The sequence below is a fragment of the Aethalodelphis obliquidens genome, unplaced genomic scaffold (genome assembly GCF_003676395.1).
Source record: "Aethalodelphis obliquidens isolate GAN/ISIS:26980383/991018 unplaced genomic scaffold, ASM367639v1 scaffold12, whole genome shotgun sequence".
Classification (NCBI taxonomy): Eukaryota; Metazoa; Chordata; class Mammalia; order Artiodactyla; family Delphinidae; genus Aethalodelphis; species Aethalodelphis obliquidens.
This window is the reverse complement of record NW_020837956.1, coordinates 14,950,728-14,974,376: the sequence shown is the minus strand read 5'-3', so window position 1 is coordinate 14,974,376 and position 23,649 is coordinate 14,950,728. Positions and strand designations below refer to the sequence as shown.

The 23,649-nt window shown below is 39.9% G+C and overlaps 1 protein-coding gene across 5 annotated transcripts in view; it reads left to right on the top strand.

Moving 5' to 3' along the window:
- The window catches only part of CRIM1 (cysteine rich transmembrane BMP regulator 1), a 217,198-nt gene that overhangs the window by 42,258 nt on the left and 151,291 nt on the right, over nucleotides 1–23,649 (top strand). For 4 of the 5 annotated variants that reach the window (XM_027113394.1, XM_027113398.1, XM_027113397.1 and 1 more), the window contains exon 2: nucleotides 6,782–6,955. The exons of the other annotated variant lie outside the window; for it this stretch is intronic. In XM_027113394.1, the coding sequence (XP_026969195.1) occupies nucleotides 6,782–6,955 (174 nt within the window). The remainder of the gene's footprint in view (nucleotides 1–6,781; nucleotides 6,956–23,649) is intronic. 5 annotated transcript variants of the gene reach the window in all.

The following is a 23,649-nucleotide window of genomic DNA, read 5'->3' as shown; positions in this document are numbered from 1 at the left end:
TCCTAGAGCTAATCAATGAATTTGGTAAAGTAGCATGATACAAAATTAATGCACAGAAGTCTCTTGCATTCCTATACACTAATGATGAAGAATCTGAAAGAGGAATTAAGGAAACACTCCCATTTACCACTGCAACAAAACAAATAAAATGCCTAGGAATAAACCTACCTAAGGAGACAGAAGACCTGAATGCAGAAAACTGTAAGACACTTGTGAAAGAAATTAAAGATGAAACAGACAGAAGGAGAGATATACCATGTTCTTGGATTGGAAAAATCAACATTGAGAAAATGACTATACTACCCAAAGCAATCTACAGATTCAGTGCAATCGCTATCAAACTACCACTGGCATTTTTCACAGAACTGGAACAAAAAAGTTCACAATTTGTATGGAGACACAAAAGACCGTGAATAGCCAAAGCAATCTTGAGAAAGAAAAACAGAGCTGGAGAAGTCAGGCTTCCAGACTTCAGACTATACTACAAAGCTACAGTAATGAAGACAGTCTGGTACTGGCACAAAACCAGAAATATAGATCTATGGAACAGGATAGAAATCCCAGAGGTAAACCCGCACACATGTGGTTACCTTATTTTGTTTTTGTTTTTTTTTTTTTTTTTTTGCAGTACGCGGGCCTCTCACTGTTGTGGCCTCTCCTGTTGTGGAGCACAGGCTCCGGACGTGCAGGCTCAGCAGCATGGCTCACGGGCCCAGCTGCTCCGCGGCATGTGGGATCTTCCCGGACTGGGGCATGAACCCGCGTCCCCTGCATCGGCAGGTGGACTCTCAACCACTGCACAACCAGGGAAGCCCCTGGTTACCTTATCTTTGATAAAGGAGGCAAGAATATACAATGGAGAAAAGACAGCCTCTTCAGTAAGTGGTGCTGGGAAAACTGGACTACATGTAAAAGAATGAAATTAGAATACTTCCTCACACCATATACCAAAATAAACTCATAATGGATTAAAGACCTAAATGTAAGACCAGAGACTATAAAACTCTTAGAGGAAAACATAGGCAGAACACTCTATGACATAAATCACAGCAAGATCCTTTTTGACCCACCTAGAGAAAGAGAAATATATACAAATGGGACCTAATGAAACTTAAAGGATTTTGCAGAGCTAAGGGAGCCATAAACAAGATGAAAGGACAACCCTCAGAATGGGAGAAAATATTTGCAAACAAAGCAACTGACAAAAGATTAATCTCCAAAGTATACAAGCAGCTCATTCCACTCAATATGAAAAAAACAAACAACCCAATCCAAAAATGGGTAGAAGACCTAGACATTTCTCCAAAGAAGATATACAGATTGCCAACAAACACATGAAAGGATGCTCAACATCAGTAATCATTAGAAAAATGCAAGTCAAAACTACAATGAGGTATCACCTCACACCAGTCAGAATGGCCATCATCAAAAAGTCTACAAACAATAAATGCTGGAGAGGGTGTGGAGAAAAGGGAACACTTTTGCACTGTTGATGGGAATGTAAATTGATACAGCCACTAAGGAGAACAGTATGGAGGTACGTTAAAAAACTAAAAATAGAACTACCATATGACCCAGCAGTCCCAATGCCGGGCATATATACCAGTGAGAAAACCATACTTCAAAAAGAATAATGTACCACAGTGTTCATTGCTGCACTATTTACAATAAGCAAGACATGGGAACGATCTAACTGTCTATCGACACTTGATGATGAATGGATAAAGAAGATGTGGCACATGTATACAATGGAATATTACTCAGCCATAAAAAGAAATGAAATTGAGTTATTTGTAGTGAGGTGGATGGACCTAGGGTCTGTCATACAGAGTGCAGTAAGTGAGAAAGAGAAAAACAAATACCATATGCTAACATATATATATGGAGTCTAAAAAGAAAAAAATGGTTCTGTAGAATCTATGTGCAGGATAGGAATAAAGACACAGACGTGGAGAGTGGACTTGAGGACACGAGGAGGGGGAGGGGTGGGCTGGGAAGAGGTGAGAGTGTGGCATGGACATACTCTACCACATGTAGAATGGATGGCTGGTGGGAAGCAGCTGCATAGCACAGGGAGATTAGCTCGGTGCTTTGTGACCACGTAGAGAGGTGGATAGGGAGGGTGGGAGGGAGACACAAGAGGGAGTGGATATGGGGATATGTGTATACATATAGCTGATACACTTTGCTATACAGAAGAAGCTAACGCGCCATTGTAGAGCAATTATAGTCCAATAAAGATGTTGGGAAAAAAATCAGTTTCCTTTAAGGATGCCCTTTATTGAATCAGTACAAGTTATTAATTTTATTAAATTTCAACTCTTGATTATACATCTTGTGAACATTCTCTGGAATGAAATGGGAAGAATGGATGAAATAATTCTGCCTACTGAAGTCCCACGGTTGTCTCGAGGTAAAATATCATTTCCTGGTTTCTTCTAAATATCCAAGTGGAGATGTCAGGTTAGCAGTTAGTTATAACTGACTCTTCTCTGGAGTACTCACATATTTGCATGTATTTGAACATGCATGAATTCTAATTCATACATGAAATTATCACATTTCTTTCATTTTGTATATAGAGAAAAGCACATTCGGATTTGGTATCTTGCAGAAGTTACAAACTTAAAAATACATTTGCAGAGGTATCTCAATTATCTTGACCTTTCAGCCTTGGAGACTACATCTTGTCGCATGGAGAGCACTAGGAAAAAACTACTTGATATAAATAGTTAAAGGGCAGTACTCCTGTTTTTAATCCCCCCACCCCTTGTTCTTAAAAGTCCTGACTAGTCCAAGGAGAAATCAGAAACTATATCAGAATCAGAACCTTGATCCTTGTGCTGTATATGTGGATTTACTTAGGAAAAGAGATTTCAAAACATCAAATTTGCCAGGTGCTGTCAGTGGCACTGTTAGGCTCAGATTTGATTTCTGTATAATCAGACTTTACTAAATTTTGCTTTCAATCCCTGTTGGATGGCTGTTAACAGTAAAGTATAATGTTCTGTAATAGAAAAACATAAAAGCATTTGTCTCATAAACATGTTGTACTTGATCCTATAAAGCAGTGGTTGCTAAGGGAGCTATTTGCCAAGAAGAAAAAGTATTGATTAGGATGGGGGGCATAGAAATGAAAGGGTTTCCTCTCAAGAAAGAAAAGAAGAGCATGTAAGACATTTTTGGTTTTAGAGTCAGATGCCTCCTGACTGGACAGGGTGGCCATGACATTTCCTGAGGGGGTGGTCAGGCTTACCTGTGCACCATCAGGTGCAGCCTGTCGCTGTTGCCAAGAGGCTTCTGCTGAGAACAGTAAGGAGCTGGAGAGGGCATTAAGGGAAGTTGCCTTTTAATTCTGATTCCACACTCAGGGGATATGGTCTTCCTGGGGGAAGGCAGAGAAAAACACCTGGCAGTGAAAACAAATTGGCCGTAAGATGGACTTCTTGGAGGGGCTGTTGATGCCAGCCAGCTGATAAGAGTCTGAAGTCTAGAGCTGAACTGGGAAAGAGACTAATGACAGTTGATGCCTAGAGAGAAAGGTACCAAAGTATGTCTGAGCATTTCTTCAAAATGCCTGCCTCATTAATGCTTCACTAATAAGGTTTTTGAATAAGAGTTTTATTATGTAAACATGTTCATTATAATGAAACATGTTTTCCTTGTTATACATCTATGCATTTGTTTACAAGACATTTTCTGTTTAAAAAAAAAAAAGGGCTTCCCTGGTGGCGCAGTGGTTGAGAGTCCGCCTGCCGATGCAGGGGACACGGGTTCGTGCCCCGGTCTGGGAAGATCCCACATGCTGCGGGGTGGCTGGGCCCGTAAGCCATGGCCACTGAGCCTGTGCTCCGCAACGGGAGAGGCCACAACAGTGAGAGGCCCGCGTACTGCAAAAAAAACCCCAAAAAAGCATAGTCAACAGCATTGACCATACCAGTGACATGGAAAACTAGATAGAGTTACTGAACACTTGTACTAAGTCTTGGGGTTAAGGGGGTTCAAAGTTGGATAAGACCTGGCTCCTCCTGCACATGAGGACTCTTTGTCTAATGGGGAAGTTAGACTTGGGTGAAACCATTATTGGAAAGGGTAAGAGGTGTGCACAGGTGTTTGTAGGAGCGTGGAGGATAGAGAGCTCAGAGTTGGAGAAGACTTCTCAAAGAGGTAACATGTGACTTGGGTCTTGAAAAATGAATAGGAGTTATCAAGAGGAAGCAGAGAAGGAGGTGTTCCAGGCGATGACATTCTGTGAGCAAAGGCATGGGAACATTTATTGAGGGTTTGTAGTGAGAATCTGTGTGCTTATTGGAGCATTAGGATGTTTGGACTTTTTCTTGTTAGCAAGAGAGAACCAATGAGCAGGCTTGTCTTTTTTTTTTTTTGGGGGGGGGATACGCGGGCCTCTCACTGTTGTGGCCTCTCCCATCGCAGAGCACAGGCTTTGACGCGCAGGCCCAGTGGCCATGGCTTATGGGCCCAGCTGCTCCGTGGCATGTGGTATCCTCCCGGACCGGGGCACAAACCCATGTGCCCTGCATCGGCAGGCAGACTCTCAACCACTGCGCCACCAGGGAAGCCCCAGGCTTGTCTTTTGAGGAAGATGATGCTGGTTGACAGTGTGGGAAATGGGGTAGTGCAAGGAGACAGGTTAGAGGATGCTGCAGTGGTTCAGGAGAGTGATGTCTTCAGGGAGTTCCAGTTACGATGGAGGGAAGGGATGTTTATTGTGGAAAAAAAAATCTGCATCAGAATCCATTTGATTTGGTGATACATTAACTGCATATATTTACAAAGATAGTAATAAAGATTTCTTGGAATATGGGACGGAAAAGAGGAGAAATACAGTTTTTCAGTAGTTCAAATGTTACTTGAGTTTCTTACTGATTTTTAGGTTCCTAGGATTGAACTAATTTTGAATTACAAATTTGAATATACAGTCAAAAGAATTTCTTTATGGTAAATTTTGCTGAACTATATTAGGCTGGTGGTACTAATAACATGTTAACAATTAAATATAGAGGTAAGAAATTGTTTACGTGAGCCATTTTGTCACGTGTTATAACCAAAGGCTAAATTATCACCTACTTTACTGTGTTGAGTTGTTTCAGTATATTCTATTCTGGTTTTCCTTTCAAAGTAATTTAGTAATTTCACTGTTGTCTTGAAGATAGGAATGTCCCTTTGTGTGTATACATGTTATATACCTGTCATTTCTAAAGACCAAATACAGGCTAAATAGGAAAATAAATCTTAAAACAGATACCTTGTGTTTTTGTTTAAACTTCTAAAATTGTTTTACTAAGAGATGAAGCTTAGATCAAATAAGAGAGCCTGATCTTCTGAAATCAAAACACAGGAGATTTTCTATTCTCCCTTTCAAATAATCACCCTGAAGCTCTTTATTTTGTAAATGATATCCTTCTAAAGACCCCTTGACAAGAAAATTATTTATTTCAGTGAGGGAGAACAGTCTTTTCCTGACTTAGGCAGTAAGTCAACGATGTCACCAGAAGGAAAAGTTAGCCTTATAAAAATTATAGCCATTTGTTTGCGCTGTCTTTTGTGAAAAGACATTCTTAAGATGTCTTTATACCTGCCTTACTTTGAGCGGCAAGTTTAAGTATCTTAAATTCAAGCACTTTTAAAAGATTCTCTCCAGATATGGTTATCAGAAACATGTTTACTATTTAATAGTCAGTGCCCAGTTAAGGTGTGATAAAGTATCTATTAAAGATAATGTTAAGAGGGGGGAAAAGCTCATAACATCACAGAGACTCAGAGAAATAGTCTGGTTTCTACAAGAGGCATTTCAACTATGAGGAATATTATTAAGGATTGAGTCTTGCTGTGGTTCTGTCATGTTTGTTTCATTTGTCTGAACTTGTTCCCATGAAAGTTGGTTTTAAAATCTATTTCTTACAGTCAACTCCATTTCATGACCCAGGACCCTGATAAGGTCTCAGCCGCAGACTTTGACGACCTCAGCCTCTCGCTAGGCTGTCGCCCTTAGTTTTGTTTGTTGTTGTTTCTGGCTTTGGTTGTGGGCAGTAATGGACATTAGCATTTGTACTGAAGTGCATTGGAGGGCACCTCCTCGTTGTATCCCATTCCTGACTCCTTGGGTGGTGTCTGTTTACATTTATTAGCACTGCCTTGATATGTGAAGTTGCAGAGCTGTTTTAAACCTGAAGCTGGTCTCTACCAGATGGGGTAAAAAATTTGGGGGTTTTTTGGAATAATTTTGTCGATTGACAGATGTAGTTTTATTGAACATGGGAAAATCCTGGAATCTTTGTTTAAAATGAAGAAATTTAAAGGAATCTCAATTGTTTCTGTAATAACACATCAGAGGAGTAGTGGTTTTTGATCAGAAACGTTTGTATATATAGCTAGTTAATGTTGATGTGTATGGGTGTATTTCAGTCTTCTCTTTTTTTAGGAGGTTGGGTTTCATTCATTTGTAAAACTGCAGCCAAACTGTGTTTCGTAAATTGAGGTGTCAAAATCGGATGTTAATCTTGACATCCTCGCACATTTTTGCTTTCAGACAGGCCTTTTTTTTTTGGCGGTACGTGGGCCTCTCCTGTTGCGGAGCACAGGCTCCAGACACGCAGGCTCAGCGGCCATGGCTCACGGGCCTAGCCGCTCCGGGGCACGAACCCGTGTCCCCTGCATCGGCAGGCGGACGCTCAACCACTGCGCCACCAGGGAAGCCCTCAGACGGGCCTTTGAATGAAGCTAACAAGCAAACATTATGTGGTTGTTAATTGTTTTACAGATGAGAACTGGGATGATGACCAACTGCTTGGTTTTGAACCATGCAATGAAAACCTTGTCTCTGGCTGCAATATAATCAATGGGAAATGTGAGTGTGACACCATTCGAACCTGTAACAATCCCTTTGAGTTTCCAAGGAAGGATATGTGCCTTTCAGCTTTAAAGAGGATTGAAGGTAAGTACACATTTTCAGTCGTAAGTGTTAGCATTGTGTAACTCTGAGCAGTGATGGTATTTGAGCTGGAAAAGGCAAAGACAAGCTTAGAGCGATTGGTAGCTTTGATGCTCTCAAACAAGATGCAGAATGTTGACTAGGTACGGACATGATGGCATATGTGTGCCTGTGTGTCCACGCACGTGTGTGTTTCCTGAAATCGGTGGGATGGTCATGCTGCGGTAGTATGGCCAGGATCGTTTGTGCCAGCCTGCCTAGGTCACCTCTGCATAGTGGATGATTTCACATGTGGCATGCTTGAGGTCAGCATCTGTTGTTACCACGTCCATTCCGCGTGATTTACCATAGGATGGTGCTCCATGAGGAGAGCGCTAATTAGAAATGCAGCTCATCTGGCAAGAACGTGCATCTCTTTAGAAGAGGTGGGAGATTTGTGCAGTGGCGATCGGAGGCTGAGATTGGCTCAAAATCATATAGGTGTGGATCGGTCATTGGGTGCTTCTCCTCTGGAATGAAGTCAGAAATCACATTAAAATAACAAAATAACGTGGCCCATAACTTTTATACATTCATGCATAAAACCTAGAAAAGAAATTTAGGAATTGAAAACATGAAGTAATCAAGTAATTAGGGGTGGCATGCCCAGAGCTGAGTGCTGTGCCTTGCCACCAGAGTTTAACAGAGGATGTGGCATGGGCTTGAGTCTCAGCCCTGCCCCTGATCAGCATTGAACTCTTGCTGAGCCCCAGGTTCTGCTCAGGGAAAAAAGAAGACTGAACGAGACTTTCTTAAATATACCTTTTGTCTCTACAATGATGCTGCTCAAAGATGGAGAAGTTGGTAATATAGTTTGGAATACCCAGGATTTTCCAGGTCCAAAATCAAGCTTATAAGGGCAGTAGAGCAAGGGCTGAAGTTTTTGAATTGTATTAAGTTTCTCAGACATATTAAATGGTAGTAAAGAATGGGAAATGTGCAGTAGCCTCCAAAATAGCATTTCTCTTTGTGTTTACCAATGCTGCTGAATCTTTAAAAGAGAGTACAATAGAAAACAACAGAAATAAAATTTTGGGAACACAGAGAGTCTTAGATAACATTTATTCTAGTCCTTGAATTTGAAAATTGAAAAACTCAGCTCTACACAGTGGATGACTGACAAGCCAAGTTCTAACCACGTAAAGTCTTTTTTGAATCACATTATGCCATAGACAACACAGTTACCAAACTCGTTTTTATTGTCTTGCGGCTCTTTGCTCCCCCGTCTTCACCCCCATTGTCCGCTGAAAAAATAGTATATTTTGCCAACTTCAGTGTATAAACTTTCAGGGGTAGAGTTGAAGCAGTCAAATGTCTATTAAATTAATTATTCATACAGATTTTATCACGTCATGTAAAATAATACAGCAACTTAGAGTATTACTTTTTGCTGTTCTTATATTTCACAAAACTGTTTCAGTCATATTTCAAATGCCTCACCGTCACTGTCATTGTCTTTGCTGGAGCTGATTTCCGTGTCATTTAACACTGTTTTCTGAGCACACCCTCTTTATTGCCATCTAAGTTGTTGGAGATGCAGCAGATTTTGAATCCAAGTTATCACAAGAAGTTTTGTTCCAAAACACGGTGTCTTTTCACATAAAACTAGGACGGTTACATTTTTAATTAGTGAGGTGTGTATTTTTGATCTTTACAGTGTGGAGATTGACTATTGATTTTTCAGGTGTTTCTGAGAAGGCTGTTTACAAGATCCAGCACTTCCAATTTTGACATCATTCCCTCAGGAATAATTACTGTGGCTGATTAAATTTCTCTATGCCCCTCCTCCCCTTGTTTTTTTTAAACAAATTCTGTCTGATGGCCTCTTCATAATCCAAAAGTAGGATTGGTTGAGGTCATTTAAGGTTTATGTATCTTCCACAAATCGTACTTGTTTTTTTTTTAAATAAAGCACTCTGTAATATTTGAGGCCTTGTAAGAAATCAATATTGGGGGATTTCCCTTTCCTGAGAGATAATTTTGAAGAAAAAGGTCTACTTCTATTCAAGTATATATTGCAAATGAAAGAGTTAGTGATGGTATATCACTGTATATGATTAAATCATTAATAAATGCAATGAAGACTTGGAATGCTATAGGAATTTAGGGCCAAAAAATTGTGACCTGGCATTATATGATAAGGTATTGTAGAGGAGGAGGAGTCTGAACAATTTGGAATTTGGATGGTGATGGATTCCAGGAAGAAGAATGATACGGACAAAAGAATAAAATGTACAAGTGAGAGTTGCTTGACTTACATGAAAGACACTTGGGAAATGAATCTAAAAGAGCAAGTTTATTTTTTTTTGCCATGGCAATAAAAGCGCCAAATCCTAACCACAAGACCACCAGGGAACTCCTGTAAAAGAGCAAGTTTTTATGTTGATAGGTAATAGGAACTAAAAATGGGGAGGCAGGACAGGACCAGATGATGAAATGTCTTCCACGTGGCTCAGGAAGGTTAGGCCTGGTGATAGGAGCTATCAGGAATCGCTGTAGGTTTATGAGCCGACAGCAGCAGAGCGTGGAGGAATCAGTGTTAGGCAGATTGGGGTTTTGGGGCGTGGAAGGGATTTGCAGGTGGAGCTTCTGTTGGAGAGCTCGGTACAGCTTGTTGGAGAGCTGTTTCTGTTATTTAGATGTGGTGTCACAAGAGACTGGTCTAGGGGATGGCCGGGGAAAAGCAAGGAAGAGATGGAAGCACACCATTTTGATGGAAGAACGTCCAGTATCTGCTAACAGACAAGGGAGGGATGAAAATACAAAGATGATTCTGGGGTTCCTAATGTGAAAGAGTAGAAGAATGATAGTACGAGAAACAGAAATGGGAAAACCTCTCAAAAGGTGGAACTGAAAAATGAGGTGGTTGTTTTAGAGGGATTTAGGGTCAAGAGACACTTTAAAAATATGGAAGATATTACAGCATGTTTGAATGATGACAAGAATGATCTAGTAAAAAGGGAGAAACTGATAATGTAAGAAAGATGATGACTGCAGGAGCAAAGTCTTTGAGGAGGGAGAGGAGCAAAATTGTTCCTGTTTCTCAGAGATGCATAAAACAAGGTCATCAGCTGACGTTGAGGTGTAAGAAGGGGTGTGAAAAATTGGGGAGGGAGAGGAAATGGAAAATAGAAATCTCAGAGGGAGGATGAGTGAATTAAGTAGGGAAATGTATTAGGGTGGCCTGCTAGTGCTGATAGCTTACTTGAGGTCATAAATTTGAAGGGAGACCAGCCAGCACAGTTGTGCGCTTTTCCCCAGCTCTGGTGCATGCAGTGGAGGTGGAGGGTTAGGATTTAACCAGGGTTAGGATTTTTCCTGATGAGTCTGATATAAAGAGAAGGGTACTGAGATTGAGAGTTACGCAAGAGAGTGCTTATGGTGACTGGCCATGCCATTGCTGCTGGGCAGGACACAGCAGCAGTCAGTAGTGAAGGAACAGAGGCAGAAGTTCTGTAGATAAATGCAACACCTGCGTGTAGTTGGTGCATCATGTGATTGCATGTGCTTTAGGCAAACAACGTGTTACTTTTTAAGGAGAAGAGGAAGAATGATCTGAAATTAGTGATGAGAACAAAGAGGACCCCTACCCCACCCCCAGGATTTATGGCCTGTGGGCGGTGAAGCCGTCCCCACTTGAGAGGACTTCAGGGGATAGAGAGCAGTCAGGGAGGAGTACCCAGGTTTCCATTAGAGCACAGAGGTGAAGGGAACCATCTGGAAGGGAGAATGACAGCAAAGGGGATTTTGGTGATGACGGTCCACGAGTTCTAGAAGGCACAGTAGAAGGATTCGGATGGGAGGGTTGTGCAGAGCATGGGTGATTTTGCAGAGCCAAGGAAGATTGAGTCCAGAGATGATGGATGACCTGGTAAGTTTAGACTTAGTTCTTGAGGTTTGTTATGAGAAGGTGAATAGTTAGTTCTAGTTAAAGCCTTCCTTTGAGGACTGTTCTCTGGGGCATTCTGTAATGTGAAGGTATGTATGCAGTTGGGGATGGGGCAGAAGGACTAGTGTTCTTGCCAGAGCATAATGAGATAATGTGGGTCCCCATTACTACGTTTTGTGAGCGAATTCTGAACATGAATTTTAAGCATAATTACAACAACATTTTTAGAATGTGTGGAAGTCATTGCAAGGCATTTCAATACCATATTTACAGATTTATGGAGAATAATGGCAATTTCAGGGTATTTAAAAAACTTCTTGTGTATTATATTTGTTTAAAAGGGAGGGTGTTGGTCCTGGATTTTAATGAACACATCATCATAAAGTCAGTTTGTCACAGATTTAGAGGAAATAGGATACTGGATAAACAGGCAGCCAGGCCTTTGTACGGAATAATTTGTCAGAATTATCTTTGTTTCTCTGAGGAAGAAGAGAAAGACTGATAAAGGGAATGAACTGCAAGTCATCCCACCTTGATCTTAACAAAGCTTTTAGTTTTATGCCATACTACCTATTTATCATCAGTTTGGTACATGCTGTACCGAGCTCCACAAAAGTTAAATTGATACACCATCAGAAGAGGGGACCACGTTAACAAAAACAGTACCAGCCTCTGTGGCTGCCACAAGGGTTTTCTTGAGGGGCCTCTCTGGGCTTGGTAATGGTAGTTAAAGTTGATACGAAAGACTTCCATGATACAGTGAATAAGTTGGACTTTTAAGTTTGCATCTGACTACAGGTTGGGGTAAGTAGCTTTTGTTTTCTAAAAAAATTACTATAATTCAGAGCGGTTGTAATAAAGTCGAGAAGTAATCAGAAGTATGAAATCATGCCAGATTCAGGGAAGGATGTAAAGCACCCTAGAAAACATTCGTCTGTCGATCCATCCATCAGATATTCATTGAGTGCCAAACATGTACTAGTCACAGTTCCAGTTGCTGAGGATACAGCTTTTGTGGAGCTCACATTCAGAAGGGGAGGGGTGACAATAAACACAAAAGTGAGCAGGAAAGTATCATGGAGTATGATAAGAGCTATGAAGAGTAATCGTCAGGATGATATGATAGAGAATTACTGGGTTGACTGGCGAAGTTGTTTTAGATAAGGATGTCAGGGAAGTTTTTCATGAAGGAAGAGCATTTGACCTGAAATCTGACTGTAAGAAGGAGTTGAACTTGTGCTGATCTGAGGGGAGAGAAGTCCACGCAGAGGACACTGCAAACGCGAAAGGTCTAAGCTGAGAGAGAGCTTGGTGTGTTGAAAGAATGTCGAGAAAAAGCAAGAAGGTCAGTGTGGCTGGAATGTCATGGGGGTGGGGGGTGAGTAAGGGCCAGGTCACACAACGCCTTGTGTTGGATAACGATGAGGTGTGTGGATTTTGTGATGAGTACATAGGAAAGCTGTTAAAGGATTGTGAACAAGGGTGTAATGTAATTTGGTATGTGTTCTAAAAAATGAACATGGTAGAGAAGAGACTTGGGAGGAGGCTGGAAAGATGCAAGAATGGGAACTCGTCCACAGGTAGTGTTCAAATAAGAGATAAGGGGGACTCAGACCTGAGAGCTGGAGATGGAGAGATGGGTGGGTTTGAGATGATTTGGAACTAGACTTGTTGATGACTTGTTGACTTGATGACTTGTTGTAGACTTGTAGACATGTGGGGGTGAGAGAAAGAGGAATCCAGGAGAACTCTTAGATTTAGGGTTTAAGCAAATTGTAGTGCTCTTTACTAGGAGCAAGAGCAGATTTAAGGAGGACTGAAGAGCTTTGTTTTGGATAAATTAAATTTGACACCGAAGTAGAGCTGTTTGTCATTTAAGTAATTTTTGATGTAATTAACTCATTAAGTAGCATTCATATATATAGCTTCATGATAAGTATACTGAGGGCTACAAAGACAGACATACATCCTTGAGGAAAAGTCAGCCCTTTCCACAAGGAGGTCTGACCTTGTTGGGAGATTCTAGAGAAAAATAAAATCAACCCAAATTCACACTAATATGTCACCAGGCAGAGTCTAGCCAAAGGGATATCTGTGTGGGATCCATAAAATATGTTCTTAAATATACTTGTTTGACATCACACATCACGTGGATTACTGGAATAGTTTGGGTGCTGTGGAACTTATTCCTGTTTGGAGCTATGCAATGAACATTTTGCAAAAGGAAGAAGACACTTGGGACTTAAAGTCCTCCTTTGTTTTAGCTGAAAGCACTTAGAGGTAATGTTTAAAGTTTTCTAATTTCAGGCTGTATTTAATTATTTTTTCTCTATAAGATATTTTAGAGAAAAGATAGTCAAAAATTGTCATGAGGTATTTTATATCATTGTCTTACGTTGAGTGGACAAATAAGAAATAAGAACTGCTATACATTCATAAGAGAGGGGTAAAGCAAGGAAGGCTTTGTGGAGGAATTGGGAACCAAGTCCAACTCTGAGAAATGCATTGAGTGGTTCAACAGAAGGGAAAGGAGAATTGAAGAGCAGCATTGGGGATAGACAAGAGAGGATGGACAGAGGGAGCCAGATGGAAGGGATAAAGGTGACAAGTCAGTGGGCTTTAGTGGCTGATGGACTTTGGAGGATGGGGAAGAGGAAGACTCCCAGATTTGGGGGGTGAGGGGTGATTGTCAAGATAGATGCTTGGCAGGGGCGTGATAGTCAGGCTATGTATAGTGGTGTCATATACTAGGATGTGGAATACAAGGAAAGCAGCCTTACGGGAGGCAGGATGAGCTGGATAGTGAGTCTGTTTTGTTACGTTCGAAGTATCTGTGGAGGATCATGGGAATAATGGGAGTTATGGGTCTGGAACTCAGAGATCTGGGCTGGAGATAAGGATTCATGAGTTATCCTCCCAGGGAGAGTACGGTGCTGTCAATGACCTTGGAGTTTATAAGTGATGGGGGGAATATGAGCACTTTTAGGAAGATTAACGTGACAGTAATGTGCTTAATGGAGGAAAAAGAACGACTGTAAGTGTTAACGCACCAAAATCAAGACGAAATGACCTGTGCAGCGACGGTGGTGCCGGAAGCGTCGAGTGCTCTGTTAGTATAGTGGAAGGAAGCCTCAGAACTGTTAATGTCAGCAGACTGAAAGTTAGCCTGAAACACAGCTGTTGGCACCCAACGTAGTGGGATGCATAAAACAGAGTATATCATTTTAATTAACTGATCGGTTATTTCATTGATTTGTGCCCCCTTATTCAAGAAAGACTTTACAAGTGTTTGAGTCTAGGAGAGCTGGTCAGACCCACCTGAGATTAGAGCCATCCAGAGTAGGAGTGCTAAGATGATTAAATAATGGGATAGGAAGGTGAAGAGATAGCGTTATAGTCGTAGACTCTTTGAGTCCAGAAGGATCCTCTACTCAGCATTCTCTACAAGTGCCTTCTGAGGCTGGTCCTTTCATTTTAGAGCTGCTTTAATTCTTCATTCATTCATTTGTTCACTCAAAAAGTATGTGTCAAGCACATGCTATGGGTAACTGAACCTCAGATGCCACCGGTTTGACTTTGTTTTGCCTTTAACTGAAAGACCGTTTTCTAAATTGCCTCAAAGGTCAGGTGCATAAATTGACTCGCATTTTAGATCCACTGTGGAAATTGGCTTTTGATTTTTTTTCAAGATATTTTATAAATGTCTTAAATGATATTTATAAGCATTTGTCCTATCTTGGAAACTTACACTGCATGATATGTATGCTGAAGCAGAAATTAAGGATTAGAAAGAATATGTTTATATGGGCTTTCATATCTGTATTTTTTCTGCTGCTTAAAGCAAAGGGAAGTTTGATTTTTACATTGTAAGGTTGTATCCTCTGAAGCTAAACTAATTATGACACAGAGACAAATGGCTTCTGTTTAGTAGACTTTTCTTTCAGTTTTAAAAAATCCAAATAGCAGTTGCTTCAGAGCCTTAAGTTTTATTAATTATTCTGTGCCCTAAATTTACTATTTCAGTCCTCCCTAAGGAAATGTTAACTACTACGTGAGCTTCTTACTCTATTTTTAGTTTTCTACATTGCACTTATTTTTTTCACACAAGTAAAGTGTAAGTGCTAAATGTTATTCTTGGTTGTTACTTTTTTCTTGATCTGTAGCCTACGGTACAACCTGTGCTGTGTGGCCTCATCAGATATTCTAGCTCTTGATGCCATCTGTAATGTTTGTCAGTAGACACACATTTAATTAGTATGTAGAAAGAATTATGATTCTCTCTGCTTTTATTCACAGAACTTTTTTACTTAAAAGTTTTTTGTTGGGCTTCCTTGGTGGCGCAGTGGTTGAGAGTCCACCTGCCGATGCAGGGGACGCGGGTTCGTGCCCCAGTCCAGGAAGATCCCACATGCCGCGGAGCGGCAGGGCCCCTGAGCCATGGCCGCTGAGCCTGCGCGTCCAGAGCCTGTGCTCCCCAACGGGAGAGGCCACAACAGTGAGAGCCCCGCGTACCACCAAAAAAAAAAAAAAAAAGTTTTTTGTTTTTTTGTGGGGGTGGGATGCTCACAAAAAAGTACCCCAAGAAAATATGATCAGAGAGAGCTGGGCATATTACTTAATATCCAGTCCATCTTTGAGGTAGTGCAGCAGAATTCCCTCTTGACCCTCTCGCCACTGGGGCAGTGCTGGATGGAGACACTTTCATCTGTAGAAGAAATCTGCTGCCATCCCATAATACAAGTACAGAGATGACAGATACACCCAACTGTGTCCCAACCCGAATTCCCACATGGGGCTTGAGGTCCACGGTGAGCCCTGGGTATCACGCAAAGGAAATCGCATAGGTTTCTTAAAGTTGAGAGAGCTTGACCGTCATACAGAGATTTTGATATACCGGGACTGGACCAGGATGGGCGAGTCTGCATTTGCAACCAACCATCAGGAGAAGCTGTTACAGCTGGTTTTTCACCACACTTTGGGTAGCAAAGTCATAGAGGGTTTATGTGAATCTGCCTCCCTGGATTTGCTGTACTGCTGTGAGAGAACATCTTGTCTTTAAGTAATCATTGGACTTACTTTCTAATACTTTTTTGTTTTTAAAGACAGAGCCTATATATAAATTGCTTTACTTCAAATATTAATACATAGTAATGGTTTCATTATACGACTTTAAAAACTTTTTTCCAAGTAAATATTAAAAAGAAATTAAAACCCCACTGAGACATTTCATACTGCCTGTGTAAGATCACATGGTGAGGAACAAACAAATTCCCAAACTTTGGATGCTGGGGAAATTGTTTTGTTTTTAGTAGAGATGATTCTGTATATAACTTTACCTTTTTGACCTTTGCTAAACTTTAGAAATATGTCTAAGACCTTATATCTATGAATTTTTTTTAGTTATATTTTTCTGCATGGTATTAAATATCACTATCCCCAAATCTTTCATAATATAGTATTGACTATAGTAAAAATGATCCAGTGTAATCATTAATTCACAGGCTTAGACATACTGAGAGTCAAATTAAATGTTCTCTCAAAATATAACTGCTGTGTACTGTAAGATTATGATATAGCAGCATTAAATTTATAAGGTCCTTACAAATTATCAGTACTATAATTATTCCGTTAGAGGGCAGAGAGAAATGGAGATAGGTGTTGTACATTTTACAAGGTTTATGAAGTTTAGGGAACTTTGGGAAGCACTTGGCCCTTCAAAACTGCTGTAACATAATCCTCGATAATAAAATATATGTACTGAACTACCCAAAAAAAAAGAGAGAGAACCTCTCAAACTCTGATTCTTACTTATGTTGAAGCCAGGCATTCTGTGTTGCAGGGACTGTGCCTTCTCTGCTTCTAGACATTCATATGCACCGATTCACAATTCTTAAGTTAGTCGTTTACTTCCTTAAAATTACTCATCACAGATTCTATTTTTCTTAGGCTAGGTACATCTGAAATCAATGTTATGCTTGTGAATATATTGCTTTAGATTATCTAAATTGTTTTAAAAATATATTTTTGAGGAATTAAGTTAACATTGTTTACCAAGTTTAGAAACACTAACCCTTCCCTTGACCAAATAAAAAAACACATTTAACCTTACCTTCACCTCCTTACCTGATCAAGGTCCCCCTGATTTTGATTTTTGCTTTAGCTGCCCAAGTGCCATTAAGGATACTTGTTTAATTAAGGCAGTAAGGCTTTTATGCAACTTTAAATCTGTATTGCTGTTACCCTTTATCAAAAGGCACAAGTTGATAATGTGATTCTCTTTCCTTTTTTGTTTCATATATGTAAAATGATTTTGAAATCTAAATACACGTGTTTCACTTTAAATTCCAGCAGCATCCTGGGGAAAGTGTAGACAAAGTTATTTATTTTCATAAGTGTTTTATTTAGGTTGACAACCAAGTCAGTATTTTAGAGTTTTATGTTTTGGGTACAAATTGTTATTTTGATGTCTTGATAACTGGTACAGAGGGGAAAAAAAAACCCAGAACAGCTACCAAGAGACGGAAACCAGTTTCGAGTATCTGGGAAATCAAAACAGGAAACTCGGGGAACTTGGATAAGCCCAGTTGGAGAGGAGCAGTTGGCTGAATAATTATATAATTATACCTGCATTTTAACTGTTGGAAGTCATGCAGTAACCTTCTGGTGGTTGTGATTTCTTGTGCCTAGCAGAAAAAAAAGTCATGATTAAATATGTTATATCCTTGTGCTAAGAGAGGAGAGACAGAGAGAGAGAGAGAGAGAGAGAGAGTGTGTGTGTGTGTGTGTGTGTGTATGTATGTGTGTGTGTTTAGAGGGGCATTTCATTCAGTCATTTTGGGGTTACAATAAATGGTGTAAAATTGTTTTTCAATCTGACCCTTAGAAGATGCTTGCTGTACAGTTACAGGTAAATAGCCAGTACTACTTTGTTCTGTTTATTGATGTCCTTCCCCATTGTTTGCTTTAGCTCTTTATCTGTACTTTCAGCCCATCTCTTCTGTCCCAAGTTGTGTGTAGCTCAACCATCTGTCTGTCCTCTTCCTGTACCTTCTCCCAGGTTAGTAACAGGAGTACCAGAAATTGTAGGTGAACAATTTTTTTTTGCTACAAGTGTATGCTTGTTTCAAGATTAAATACCATATGCTTAGTAATACTGTTTTAAAAAACACACTCACTGTTAAAAGGCCAAAAAACAACCTGACACCTTTAGCCAGAGAAATGGTATTCTTTGGGGACCATGCTGAAAACTGTATTTCCACCTAACAGGGATGCTTAAGAAACATTGATCTAAAGCTGGCCTTTAGCAGGTTAACGTTTTAGCTTCTGGGCAGCGCTGAGTAGTCCCTCGCGGATTTGTGGTCCCTGACTTGGCTGTAGGTGACCTTCAGTTATTCCCAGGGCTTAGCGTGTGCTCTATCACGCAGAGCTGCTGAGTTGCTGCTTTGCCCAGCTGTGTCTGTCTAAACGCTGGCCCCCACAAAGGCTTTTCCTGACATGAGCAAAGGGTCTGGAATCCCAGCCCAGGAGGCCTTCCGAGCTGCTGCAAAGGGAGCCGAGTGGGATCCCCTTCCCAGAGCAGGGCCTCTCTGAGAGGAGTTACAGCTGCCCCTTCTGTGTCCTCAGGCCTCAAGCCAGCTGTCTCCATCAGATCCGCAGAGGGTGTGGACCATCAGGAGTTGTCATTCCCAAACTCAAGCCATTAAAACTTCATTAATTAGTGTAATCAGTATTCCCAAACCATAATCTGGGGTTTTGGACAACTCAGGCAAGCTTGGTGGATTGTATTTGTTCTGCTTATGCAAAAAAAAAAAAAAAAAGTCTGTTCAGAGGGAAGTTCAAGAAAGAGTTTGGGAGCATGATCACTTTAGCAGGAATTTGCATTGCATCAAAAAGTGATCATTTCAGATGTTCTTATAATTTTATCAATATAGGTAAGGATTCTTTGGTAGGTAGTGTGTTTTTTCCATTTCCCAGTCTTGCCAGTATTTACCTAGTACCTTGATTAAGAGATCCTCCAGGGAAAAGCAACAACAACAACAAAAACTTTTTTGAATAAAGAGGGTTTTAATTTTAAAAAAAAAACATGAAAATCTTTATGAATGGAAGGAGACAGCCACGAATGCATATAATGACCCATAAAGATATACCTCTAGGCAAAGCTACAATTTCCTCCACTTCTTCCTGTAGGCTAACAGAGCTAATTTAGGAGAAAGTGGTGAAGACTGCCAAATTTGTCTTTTCTCCCCTAAGGCCACCCCATTCTGTTCTTTCAGGTTTTTCCCACCTCAAAAGCCCAGCATCCTTTCTGTCTTTACCACCAGCACCAGTAATCTAGGAAAATGTTTAAATACTTACCTCTTATTGATTGATTACACTCTAGAATGTTGTTTCATCCAGCATTCGCATTATAATCCTTTCTAATTGTGAAATTCCTATTGAAGGAATTCAGCCCAGAAGGAGGAGAACTCTTTAGGATGGAGCAAGAATCCCTAAAGTTAATCCTGTCCCTTCCTGACTGTGTCCTGCACACCTGGGGAGCATGGACCTGGGTCCAGCCCAGCTGTACCAGGGCATTCAAGGCGACATGGAAAGGATGTTGCCTCTAGTGGGAGAGATGAGATGGGCACACAGGCAGTTGTAATAAGGGCAGAGTGGCCATTCCCAGTCTGAATAGTGTTGTACATGGTTGGCATTCTAGAAGATACTGATAAAAAATAAAGCTTAATCAGTTTACAAGCTATTTTGTGATTTATAGAACTACTATATTTACTTCCAGAGCTGGTGCTATATCTTCTTTGTGAAATGTATACTTTATCAGGAAAGGTATTTAAGAGCACTAAAATTCAATATTTGGGGTTTTTTTTAAATTGGAAATGCTCTGATAAAAGGAAAATTTGACTCATTCCTTAGTTCATATTGACCACTAAGATATTGTTCTGAGCATTTGAATAATTTATTTTGAAACTTATGAGACCATTCTTCTAATGGTGCATAGTCTCTAAGATAAGGATAGTGGATTCACATTGGTTGTTGAAACATCTAAAGCTGGGGATACACCTTTTATAGGGTGCCTTCCTGCTTTTGATTTTTGGTCTCTGTTTCTAAGTGTTCTTTGCATCAGGAGGAAGTAACAGTATAAGTAGTGCCTGTAAAGTTGGAAGAGGGAAGGAATTAACATGTAATGAATTAATATTTGTGTGAGTTTTTCAGAGACTGGAATGTTCCTTTAAATTGTGGATGTGTTTTTCATTTCTGGCTGATAACTTCCTGGTTTTCCTAACACTTCATTATTCTTTTCTCTGTTGCTGGGATTTTTTTTTTTTAATTTCCCGAAAAGCAAGTAAAGTGCTTTCTCCTTATCAGTAGCCTTTCTTTTCCTGTTGCAATAACAAAAGAACAATACAGGAATTTAATAATGTTAAAAAATTGATACCCCTTTTTCTGAATATATCCATGTATTTGTCTGTAGATAAAATCCAGGTTTTATAGACATAGAGAAAAGCTGCGTGTCGGTAAAATGAACTCATATTTTATCGTGTCCTTCTTATTTTTTTTTCCTTTTACCCAGTTTGGAAAATGAAATAAGGGATTTTTTTCCTCATCAAAATCTGTTCCCATGGTCTGTTGTTAAGAGTCAAAGTCCTCTGAAAGTTAGAAAGATAGGTAAGACCAGTTGTTGTCCCCTTAATAGAAGGATGTTTCAAAGGTGTCTGGAAAACATTCTGATCTTGTTTATGCATTTAAGTATATAAAAGATCGTTATTTACTCTCTTTGCTGTTTTGGCAAAAATAAAGTCCAATCTGCTTCACAGAGCTTTTATAAATATCAGGGGTGTGTTTTTGCAACAGTGGACATGAAAGGAAGCTTGTTTCAGTGTTTTGATGCAGTTTGAGTTTATGGCAGAGGTGCATTTAAAGTGGCTTCCTCAAGTATCCTTGAAACCACATTGAGCAAAGGCACTGGTGACCTGTCCCATGGTGGTCCTGCTATGGCCTCAGAGGACCTGGCTGGCTTACTTCTAAAGGATGAAACAAAATCTAACAATCTCAGTTGTTTCTGACCCAGATCTGGGCAATTAGTGAGGTTTTTAAACTTTCTAAATACCTTACCTATAATATATAAAGTGATATTTATCTCTTTGGCAGTAAAAGGAAAATATAATACGATCCTATTTATATGTTCCCGGTGCCTTTTGGTGTTTGGGTTGCTAATCACAGTGGAACCTTCTGAATGTTTTCTAATTGAGAGCCAACTTATTTTTGTTCCATCAGGAAATTTTCAGACAAATTAGGCTGTGGTGTCACACCTCAGTGTGACATGGAACTCCCCAAAATTTTATGTGTTATTTCATGCCTCCTGGCCAGACTTTGTGTCTACCTAAATTCAGGCTGTATTATAGTGTTTTCCTCGAGGGTCTTCTAGATATATCAGTAACTAAGCTAACATCTTTAATCCAGAGAGTGTATCCCACATGGATCTATAATAGTGTGTTTATGTGCATAGAAAACGTGTTTTTTCTATAAAAAAATTATACATGTCACATGTGCATTTGTGTATTTTCTGTGCCAGAAAGTGCAATCTATACACATATGTCCCATGTGCATGTATGAATCTACAGCTAGATGTATGTAAGCACATGTACACACATGGTGGCGTAATAGTTAATACATGGAAATAAATGCAACCGTAGGATTATTTTTTATCTTACCTGATATGTATATGTCTACATTTACTTATATGTTATTAAATATGACAGTGCTGATGATGGTGTTACCTTCTCTCATTAAGAGTTTTCTGAAAATTTTGCTCATCTTTGATGGTAGAAATTAGTCATAGAATCTAAGCCCCAGCTCTACATTCCAACAGTTTTTCTTAAGAATTGGTGTAATATTATGCACTTTGTGAATAGCTTATAGAGGACAAGGCAAGAGTCTTCCAATAAATATTATTCAGACTCCTTCCACTTTCATTTCCCTTATCACCATAACAACCACACCCAACTTTGCTATTAAACCGTGTTGTCTATCTGCTTCCCACACGCTAGTTGAAGCTGACCCTTTGAATAGCAAAGGAAATATGAGAGAGAACGTTGAAAATTGTCTTCCTTTTGTTGACATTTCTAGAGCAACAAGTCAGAAAGCTTGTCTCCCTCTGGGTAGACAAGAGGCTACGGGTCATGATTAGATGGTATGTCCATTAGTAACCGTGATGACTCCCAACAGAATTATTTAAAACACTGCAGTGAATAACTCAGAATTCTGGTAAACAAAAGGGGAGTGGTTGTTAACTGACAAACTGTTTCAATTTTCTGTATATGGGAAGGCGACTACTAGGGAAGAAGGTAAGGATAAACAGAAAATAGAAGTCTCCACGTTTCTGAGGTTAGGTGATTCTGGGTCACCCCACGTGAAATAGTGTTTCTCAGGAGCCTCCATATATATGGCCGTTCAGAGCTCTGCAGTGGGAGCTCTTTGCCGTGTTTTACTGCTCTCTTGATTGATGTGAGACCTCTATACCATCTTTGCCACATCTTACAGTTGTATCACTGCTCAGTTCAGAGAGATTTTAATTAAAGCACATACTGAGTTGATGCTTCATGGTTTTGAGTTACTCGTCTATTCCTCAATCATATTAACCTTTCCATCAAGATTTTTTGCCAGCTCTTAAAAGAATTCCTTTCTTTCAGATATGTTTTGAAGACTTTGACTGATATGAGTGATATCACCAAATGCGGTGGCCCTTTGATAAACGTTTTCTGAACATAATGAAACATGGTTGATTTTGTTGTATTTCCCATGGGCTGAGGTACTGTTTTCTATTACCAGAAAACACATTTGAAGTCTTTATCAAATCTGATGTTAAGTACCTCCTTAAAAGAGAAATAAAGTGATTCTATCTTGCATTTATTTACTGTTATCTGTAGCGTCAGAAATAAATGAATGTCTCCAGAAAAAAAGGGTTATGAAATTACAGCACATAGACATATTGAGGGATTGGGAGGTAGTAACTGTGAAATGGGCTTAAAAATGACTTTATTCACTTAGTGGCATTTTGGAAAAACTTAAGCAGTCAGGGAAATGAGCCAATCTGTATTAATAGAGAGCATTAGAAATTTAAGTAAATCGTGTTTGAAAGCGATACCAGGATTTCCCTTGAATGCTTCTGAATAAATTCTGCTCGTTAAATGTCAGTTAAACGTGTGTCAGTGGCATGCAGAAACTGATAGGGCCACAAAAATATCCACTTTGGGCTTTAAAATATTGAAGTCCTTTAATGTTCTTTTGACCTTCAGTTAAAGGACATAGTCACACAGCAGAGGAAATGCCTCACATTCTAGCATCTGGGTTTGTTTCTTTATACTTTTTTGGCACAGTTACAACAGTAGAGCTTTTCTTTCCTTAAATTTTTTTCACAGTACAGTCAACACAGGCTTCTCACACAAGCGGGGAAGGACAGTTGTGAGGCCAAAAGCAATGTTTCTGCTCTGCCGTCCGTGGCAGGGCCTCATTGAATGGCTTGTTGTTTCATGGAGGGAGCCTAGAACCAGAAAACAAACAAACAGAATCCCACACAAATACAAATTTTGTATAAAGTTAGGTACCTCCACATGTGCACATAAACGTATGTATACATACTCAAGACTTCATGTTAGCAGTCAGTGTCCTTTTTTTTGAGCTTCTTGAGTCGTTGCCACTGTTCGAGATATTTCATCTGTATATGGTTTGAGGATCTTCATCTGGATTTCTAGCTGCTCGAAGCTGTTTCTTT